Below are 9,580 nucleotides of genomic sequence, written 5' to 3' on the forward strand. Positions count from 1 at the left end.
AGGTAGCGTCTTTTTGGGGGTGGCTCGTCCGTTCGTCCTCGGGACCTCCTGCTGCTGGCTCCCGCGTGCCACCCGTGCGTCCTCCCTTTTTTCCCTTGCCCTCGCCTGCCGCGGTCACGCTCACTCTCGCCCTGTTTCCGCCGAGCCCCTAACCATCGGCGACCCTGATGACGTCACCGCCGCTCCCTCGTGACGACACCTTTCGCCACTTGTTCTCAAGGTCGACCCCGCGCCGCCATCGGCCCGCACCCCCGGGATGCGGCTCCTTACACTTTGGAAGGCGAGCAAAGAACGCTGAACATAGCACCGAACATGGTACGAACGCGCAACATGGCATTGACCACAGGCGCTTTTCTGGAATGGTCTATAGATATTTTGATAAATAACTGAAGCACCAAGGAGAACATGCTTGCTACAAAAGTAGTTACACGTGCTGGTATCTGCAACAGTAATATTTCTAAAAGAAATCTAAAGCAAATGACACGTTCCTTCAGGTAACAGGAGTGTGTGGGGCATCTGTACCCACATTCTGAGAGTCCTCCTTGGTGCTTTGGTAATTTCCAAAAAAATGTATTGCGTGACTCTTCTACCTTTCTTCGCTATCGTAACTGCCAGCTTCTGATAGAATGAGGACGAATTTGCTAGCATTTCACGAAACTAGCGAGCCGCGGCTTGAGCGTACCCAGTTGCAAACACCGTTTTCTTAAAATCCCAATTGCTTCCATTTTCTTACTTTCTCATAGTTCAGCACGTAGACCACAGTCATACTGTGTGCAACTAGAGATTATTATCAACTTTAGGTAGCACGAACGCCCCTGCTTTCTTGCTGTTTGACGCGAGAAAGGCGGGCGCGAGCTTACCCGATTGCCGGCCGCTCGCCTCGCTGCCCGCCAGTGACGTCACGTTTGGGAGGCGGGGAAAACTGGGGAAAAACTGGGGAGAACGATGTATTGGTTTCGTCAACGAACAGAATACCACCGTTTAAAGTAACTAGAGTGAATTTGGAACAACGAGATAGCATTTCGGGAATCAGGAAGCCATTCGCATTCAGATGATGCTTCTGGATTAGGTAGTTTAATAAACCGGCGGAGTTCCCCTTTAACAGTACACGCTCCGTGCTATGCGAGAGTGGATCTTGGGTTTTATTCCGACCAATCCAAAAGTCGAGGCTCGTCGCTAAATGCCACTAGGGAAAGGTGGTGCTCGGTGAAGGCGATTGATCCAGAGCGACCTTCCAGTTAAACAAGAAGTTTTCCCACTGTAGATGTCTGAAGAGCTGCTTTAGATTGTCCTTGTTGACGTAGTAGTCCAGCGTCTGTACTTCCACCTTGTCCAGGACAGCAAAAATTACGAAGAACACGCGCTTAAACAGCGTGTCGGGCCACCATTTAATATCCTTCTGGTGCATGCCCTTCATGCTGTACCGTGCGGCCGCGTTAAAGTAGTCGTCGAGCTCGACCTGCAAGGTAACGGAGAGACGAATATGGTTATGCCCCTGTACGCGGAGCAGTCAGCAACATATTGTGAAATACAGATTCTGAGTGATAAATAAAGTTTGTTTTCTTGCTAGAACTTTTGCAGGGAGTACTTGTAATAATTGCCGTGTGCATGTTTAGACAGCCGGAAGTTAGTCAGCTCCAATGGGCGTCTGGTGTCTCAGCTGTAGATGAGAAATTTAACCGTTGCAGTATCACTGCTAGCCCCCACGCAGTAGTGATTAGACGACCGCGCGCTGGTACGATGCTCATCTAAATTAGAACGGGTTGGAATGGTGATGAAACCCAGGACACCGTGAACCCAGGATCCCTGGGTTCTGCAGCGCGAGCTTCCGCTCCACGCTTTCTGATCCGCGGTGCGTTTACAAAACTCGTCCACCGATCTCCGGCTATGTCAGTCATACAAGGTAGCCACTTCTCTGGCCACTTTTCTGGACGCACAGGTCGTATTCAGTTGTGAGACATAAACGACGGGCTTCCAATGAAGGGCAAAATGCGCTCTGTTATACTTCAGCTAATAAAAAGGCAAGGCCATTGTAGTTAGATAGAAGAGTTACACAAATTAAATCATGTAAAGTAGCGCTGTCCGTCAGGATCAAATTTCAGAGATAAGGAATCACAGTCCTTGACATCTGTGTGGTATTCGTGGCACTATCAACGTGTAGGGTGTCACGTATTTGAAATGTGAAACTGGCCCATGAGGACGTCACACGCTGGGTAGCCATATTTTGCGGCCATGCCACGGAGAATCTTGGTCGTGCCGGATGACAGTACGACCTCAGATATACAACCGGCCAGCGACGTTTTCCACATAGGTGTTGTTCCCTGGCGTCCATAGCTGAGCTCGCTGCTACTGAGCACGTGTTGACGGCAGGCTTTCATAACGCTTTCAACAAGCACATTGCACACCACCTAGATTTGTATTCTTGGGGGGGGGGAGACCATGTTTGAGGTGACTGCTCACAGCGCATGCTCGTCACATACCGAGCATGTGCTGTGAGCAGTCACCTCAAACATGGCGTCCTGTAAATGCCAGCTATACATTGAACGATCCCTTCCCTTTTGTGCAGCAGGATGATTGTTGGCGTATGAGGCTTAGATGTAGCGCTGGTCTATGCGACTAAAACGTATTGCCTCTCCAACCTTTGTATATGAACGCACCACTTTCCGTTAGGCTTTTTGATATAAAAAATTGGCAGCACCCTTTATCTTTTTTTTTTTCACTTTTCTCTTGATTTTAGCGCTTTGTGTTAACTGTAGCGTCTTGGTATATGTGTGTATTGCGTTTATTATTTTTGTGGCTAGTGTTGATTAGCCTGTGCCTCCACTTGTGCCTCAACAGACAGATGCATCTTTAATGTGATAGTAATTTTTTTTATAGTGTATTAATAAGTAGGCCTTCGGGACCGTTTTTGGACACTACCAGAAAATAAAGTAATATTAATATTATTATTAATATTATCTCCAAAGTCCTATGATGCATGAAATCCAGTATTTAAAATGCGATCGTTAAAATTATTTAGAAGACATTTGACCGTCGTTTGATGGAGTGAATAATCTTTTTTTTGGTCGAAGTCTCCCATCTCGCGGCGAAATTAAATTGCTGTACAGGGCTCCTGACGTCAAGACACGTGATATCAGTCTTCCCGCTAAATTCAGCGGGGAAAGGTAATTGGTGTGTTGGTCGAGAGACGTCAGGTCACGTGACATCAATTGATGTCACGTTTAAAGCAGTTTCATGCTTCAGTATTACATAGGAAAAAAAGTTCAATAGTCCGCCCAAATATAAAAACTCAATGGTTAACTGTGACTTCGTATACTCCGTTCACCCTTCAGCTGAGACTAGAAGCTACGCCTACAGCGCGAGCTCGCTGGCTTCCGCACTGCTTCGGCTGCGCGAACCTGCGTGTTCACACTTGTGTTAGCAAGGGCTGAAAGCGCGCGCTGAAGGCGGAGCTTCTGGTCTCAGCTTAAGGGTTAACGGAGTGTAGCATGCACTGTATGTCATTTGGGTATTTTATGTAATATTCTAAATTACAAGCGCATGTGTTTTTTGTTTTTTTTTATTTTTTTTTAGTAGGGATTTGCGACGTCATGACCAATATTGCGATCGCAAAGAACAAGTCTGATGGTACGCGTAAAAAGCACGGCGGAAGCCTCGAGCTCCCGCTTTCTTAAACCTAAGACGTCAACGCTGACAGTGTAATGTTGCTTACAATTCCACCGACGAATATTCCTCCTAAATCGAGCGTTTCGCCAGTGGTGGAAGGTCGACCACGGCGACACTTTTGGTCGCGCAACTCGCCAAATATATCTTTCTGAAACGGATTCTGGCCGCTGCATTCGCAGGCGAGCACGACGTAAGTTCGACCACAGCAGAACTTACGAAAGCGAACTCTGCCATCACCACCTGGAATACTCGAAGCCCGTGCACCAGAATTTCGACGTCATCACAGTAAGGTCGACTGAAGACACAGATTGGACGCAAGTGCCGCGCCAGCGTTCGTGCTGGGCCTCGTGTCCAATCAACGCGCGAAAGGACGCTCAGCATCATGCTCAGATATTAAAAAAAAGAAGAAAAGAACAAACCAGCATGGGCGGTTGTCATTTTTGGAGGATAGAAGCGCGTGATTGGTTCCGAATCCTCGCCGAACAATGACGCAGCCCTCGTGTCCATTCCATGCTCAGAGAATGTGCCCATGAAATGGCGGATTCGGGTAACTGGCGCAGCAGCCGCTAGGTGGCGTGCGCTCTTGAAAACGGTTCATTGCTGTGTTTGTGCCGTCCGAGTGTAATGACGCTCCATGGAAAAAGAGGAAGGATTTTGGAGGGTTTGATTAATCAAGGTAGTACTGGGCACTGTGCTTTGAATGAAACTACCGAGCACTCGCGCTCGTGCACTGCATGGCTCGTTCAAGGCGGTGTGCTGGCCAGTGTAGGTTCCGCTTAGCTAGGGTGGCTGAAGGGGGATGTGTGCCCCAACGTTACTAAATCAGCTCAGTTGACAAGCTCCGCAATGGCCCCGCTTCGGAAAGCCGGCTAAGCGTGCTGGCGCTGTCGTCGCAGGCCGCCCAGTCCGCAAGGCCGGCCAAGCTCTGGGCAAGCTCGGGACGCTGGCTTTTCAATGCGAAATCAGGCGGTCGGCGGCACGTCGGCAGTCCTTGCGCACTTCTTTTTTTTCAAGAAATGGACTCTTCAAGTAGCTTCTGCTGCAGCCACGATTGTAATTATGAACGCTAACGATTTCTTTCATTATTTTTATTCTATAATTCAACGGATAGGAGCTTAGGTGCGTAACTTTAGGTCGAGCTTCCGAGTGCGATTCTATGTTCGGGTAATATCAAAGTGTAACAGGATTTATGTCATAGTTGATGTCTCTCATATTTGTCTGACCAGCATTCACAAGCAGGGGCTCGCGTGCGCTGTCAGCGCCGTATCCAGCGATAAACGCTCCCACATATTTGTCACAAGCAAACGAACAGAATGCGTTTTCTGCTTTTTATTTGTTACCACAAAAAACCTTCGGCAAGGCTAAAATAGCAGATGAATACTGTGCAACGTTTATTTCTTTTTGCATAAACAAAATCGCGAGCAGAATGAAGAACACCAAGAAATACCTGTAGTTGGTAATCGCAGGATTCGAGCTTTCTTGTTTGCGACTGCCTTCTTCTTCGTCATCTCTCGAATGATGTATCTCGCGTAGAAGAGCATTTGCGTTACAACGAAGAGGCATTGCAGTTTTCAGAGGTGGTATTTGCACAGGAGCTTTCCTATGTCGCATTCTCAGGGTAGCTAAAAATATCTTTGTATTGGCTTGAAATAGATCGCAGAAACTTCACCAAATCAATAAAACAACATTAGCATTTATGGACAACTTCAACGTTAAGAAAATAGTAGTTAACATAAAGCAAATTTATATTAACGCGCGCTTATAAACGCGTCAACAAGCGTATTACTGTCCGGCGCATGGAGCCTGCATAGGAGCTTACACAAATGTACTCGTTTCACGTAGTCAACGAGGGTGTCTCCCAATTCGTGCACTGTTGCCGCGAAGCTGTAGCAGGTACTGTGAAGTAACGGTTCTAATATCTATCGCACGTTCACACGTAAATCTTCAAATATAAACACACGAACCCGCGCTGATTGGCTGATCGAAGCTGATGCCTTGAAATTCTTTCACCTAAGTCACACGTCTCTGAAATGGCACGCACACGCAAGGAAGCGAGGTTGTCACACACGTAAAAAACACGTGAGGAATAACTCAGTTGTTTTCACCAGTAGCAGGCCCCGGCGTAGTCGAATACAAATACAAAAAAAAAACAGCCCGCTTCCTTCATATGAAAAAGATGTCTTCAAAATGACATTCTTTCCTAATGCGGCTTTTTGTATGTATGCAGCAGTTTACGCTTGAACTTCTCACACAAACACAGAACACCAAAAAGGGGAAGTTCACGGTATTTTAGTCCGCAAACGACCAAAGCCCAACGGTCCATGTGCCGGAAACCACGAACGATAGACGCAGCCATTTCACCGAGCTGCTTGCTTTGGTGCCGAATGTCGGAAAACTGCCAAAACTGCAAAGGCCCGGTGGGCGTGAATTTACCTCAAAAGTCCCAGGAAATGTTGTCCCAATCCGGACATTATTGCACTGACAACATTCCTTGGTAATACACTTTGTGAACCCACATGCAAACTATGTTTTTCACGTCGTATCCACGGGTACCTAGGCCAGTCAGACCGAACGGGTCGGGCGGGCTTGGACACGAGCGCCACTACGCGGCAGTGAATGGCAGCGCGTCACTTTTTTCTCGGAGCTTGTCAACTTGCCCAATCCAGTAACGTTGGGTGTGTCCATTGTCTGCATCGATTCAATCCAGAGATCCAGGACGGAAGTAGATGGCGCAGTCATCGAAACTGATAAAAAAAATGCTGCCAAGAACCGCGCACCTTTTGCCACATCGCCGCATGTGCTGGAATCATCTGGTATTGATAGAGGTCGATAGTACTCAGTGGCATGCTGCTGCTGACCGCTTTTTTAATTATTGCGCTTTATCCCATTTTATGGAACGGTCTCCCACTAACAGAATGAACTCAGTCCTTAGATCGTGAGAGCAGGAGCACGCGGAGAATAAATATAAGATCAAGCAGTTCGACTGATGGACGACCCAGATGACCTATCAGATGGTGCGGTCCTACTAGAAAAAAAGGTATGAGGCCTTTGTTTAATTTTGAAGTGTCTCGACTAATAACATGTATGTACTATCACGATCAATATGAGTCCGAACATCGCTCCGCGTGGCCCGCGTTACTATCAGTGCCCCCTCGCGACAGCTCTATGAAGTATCAATCAGTGCACCTTGCGGTCGAGACATTTTGTCTCTACCGATACCGACACCACTCTGCATTTCCGGGTCGTCTGCTAGCAAAAAACGGTCGGCGAAACCGACCGTTTTTCGGTCAGTTTCGCGGAAATAAGGGGTCAGAGCTGGGCCAGGGTTAATCAGTCGATTTATGATACGCCGGATCATGCCTCATTGCAACTAGCCCAATGCGACAGGAGTCGATGCTCTTATGTTCATGCTACAAAGACTACGCGTCTATAGAGGTTCTGACAATACACACGGGCGTCGAAAACTAAGCAGATTTGGAGCTCACCTTAGTAAGTGCTGATATGAAAACAATTTCAAACTCCTCTTCTTATCTTTCTGACCCTAGACAACAAAGATCCTAATTGGGTGGAACAACGTGCCATGTATTACGTGTGAATTGAATGAGAGCAACAGCGCCACCGTGCAGATCATGCACATGTTGCCTTTCTACCACAATGAGGAAAGGCAACAAACACCCACATCATCATTTCCAGCCTACACTGCCGAACCAGGCAATGAGCACACCTTCGCCCATCAGCCCACTCTAGCTTAGCCTACACTTATGATGAAACAGATATAGCCTTCTGCATAAATGCTGTGACCATAATTTTTATATAACCACGCGCATGTTTATCAAAAATAAGCTAGAGTATGCCGTCTCACTCGTCCAACGTGAAGAAAATATGAAGAAAGCAGGTGTGTAGCATGACCAGTTTGAAACGCCTTCTATGCAATACTGAGGTGCACTTTACGTGCTACAAACGGGAAGGAGATGTTTTCCCACATTCTCCGTACCTTGATCATGCTGTAGTAGAGAACCGCATGCTCGAACTCGGAGGTATAGTACGGCGAGTAGTCGTGCACGTGGGTTCGCAGCACGAGGAGCATCATATGTCCCTGGTTGAGGAACTCGTTGAGGCGCCAGCGGAACACCTCGAGGCGGCTCGGGTGTATGTCGAAAATTTCGTCCATCTCATGTAGGGTCGATTCTGACTCCTCGTGAAGGACGGGGGGCCGGACTACGAGGAGACCCTGACTCTGGCGTCGGTGCATTGCGCGCCGCTGACGGCTCTCCGCCGAAGCCATGACGAGGCCGTGGTCGGTCGTCTGGGAAAAAAGGGATTCTAGACTCGACCGGGCAGAGGCTAGCCGCTTCGTTTTCTTTCTTGTCGGCCTCTCGCTATTCGAAACTTTCATGGCCAATAGTCGAGGAGATCCAACGATAGGGGACGCTATGTACAGCTTGTTCTTAGAGTTCCTGAATAGACGCTTTGCAGCAGCTGTGCATGGGCGCCGCCATAACTGACCTTCAGTTTTTGTTTCTTCTTATAACATTTACTTCACCTCATCGTAACCACAGCAGGGCAGGTTATTGATATTTTAGATTGTACTGCGTCCTTCTCCACAGCCTTGGCCTCTGTGGAGGCTTGTCAACGCTCGCTTTAGTGGCTCGGCATATGAAAAAGACAAGAGAAGGTCAACAATGGCGGCTGTAATTTTTGGCGTGTGCAAAGCGCCTATAGGCTCCCGTAGGGAGCCTATACAGGAATTATACTTGTTCTTAAAGAGGCGGTGCAAACATTTTTGTACTTTGCGCGAATACCGCTCAGAACTGGTGACTGGCATTTATGACCAATGAAACAAGCATTCGTCTTTCTCCCCATGCAATAAACTTCGCAGAAAAATTTTAATAAAAAGAAAACGATCATCGTTTACCTACTCAAGTCGCAGCCAGAACAAGCGGCCACGAGATCTGGAGCTGATTATTGGCCGCCAATGTTGATCATAGCCACGCGCTGAGGTTAGCATAGCACAGGGAACGCGCTGAATACCAGAAATTGTTAGAATTCGGCAACTGTCGTCATTTCCGCGATTGGACACGACCCGCTACCGGAATACTTGTCGAGCTATTGATTATAACAAGCCCAAATCGAATGTTCACGCATTGCTCAGGTTCACTCTATGAGCCGCGTTCAAATACCGTCACATGGGGACACTTCGACCCCCCACGCTACGTCATCAAGTTTTGCGAAAGAGAGATTAAAAAATACGCTCGAATTTATCCTTGAAATTACACCGCAACACAGAGGTCACTGGCGCCGCGTGCGAGTGTACTTGGGTCCCACTAGAGCCAGCAAACTCGTGTAAAGTGAAAAACATTTTAATTGAATATCGTTCCCTTAATTATACTCACGCTTTCAAGTACCGGCAACTATTGTTGTGGAAACGCGCAAGACACGTGTCGCGAGCCAACACTCCACCGCCATTAGCCTCCAAGTATAGGGAGTATTCACTGGCGGCCATAGCTGTGTGCGCAAATTCTGAGCGCGTGCTGATGGCGAGCTTCCACAGTTCATTTGCAACGTGCATTCCGCACCGTCAAGAGTGCCGGTCTTAGCAGTCTATTGATGTGAGCTCGTTCTGAGCATGCGCTCTAAACAGCACCCACAAATATGGCGTCCAGTGAATACTTCCTATACAAGCATAATAAAGTTTATTCCTCCTCCTCCTCCTCGAGACACGAGCCTCGTGCACTGGCGCACTTTGACGCTACTTGAAAGAGAAACGCGTCTGCTGCCAGTTGGGAAACCGTCTTGTCGGTCCGTGTGTTTTGTGTTCTTTCCATTATTTATACATGTTTGCAAGAAAGGCTACTGTGTGCTGCCATTTTGAACGATGCTTTGCCACGTAACGTTTCCGCCATGTTGGGGTGCG

At 47.8% G+C, this 9,580-nt stretch overlaps 1 protein-coding gene across 1 annotated transcript; it reads right to left on the bottom strand.

Annotated features, from left to right (window-relative positions):
• Window positions 1-1,174: 1,174 nt before the first annotated feature.
• LOC121047565 lies at window positions 1,175-7,951 on the bottom strand. Its single transcript, XM_040502901.2, has 2 exons — window positions 7,661-7,951; window positions 1,175-1,459 (listed from the first exon to the last, which is right to left on the bottom strand). The coding sequence occupies exons 1-2, from the start codon at window positions 7,949-7,951 to the stop codon at window positions 1,187-1,189; spliced, it is 564 nt and encodes a 187-aa protein (XP_040358835.2). The 3' UTR covers window positions 1,175-1,186.
• Window positions 7,952-9,580: the final 1,629 nt, after the last annotated feature.

Source organism: Ixodes scapularis, unplaced genomic scaffold, assembly GCF_016920785.2.
Source record: "Ixodes scapularis isolate PalLabHiFi unplaced genomic scaffold, ASM1692078v2 PGA_scaffold5__190_contigs__length_132052651, whole genome shotgun sequence".
Taxonomy (NCBI): Eukaryota; Metazoa; Arthropoda; class Arachnida; order Ixodida; family Ixodidae; genus Ixodes; species Ixodes scapularis.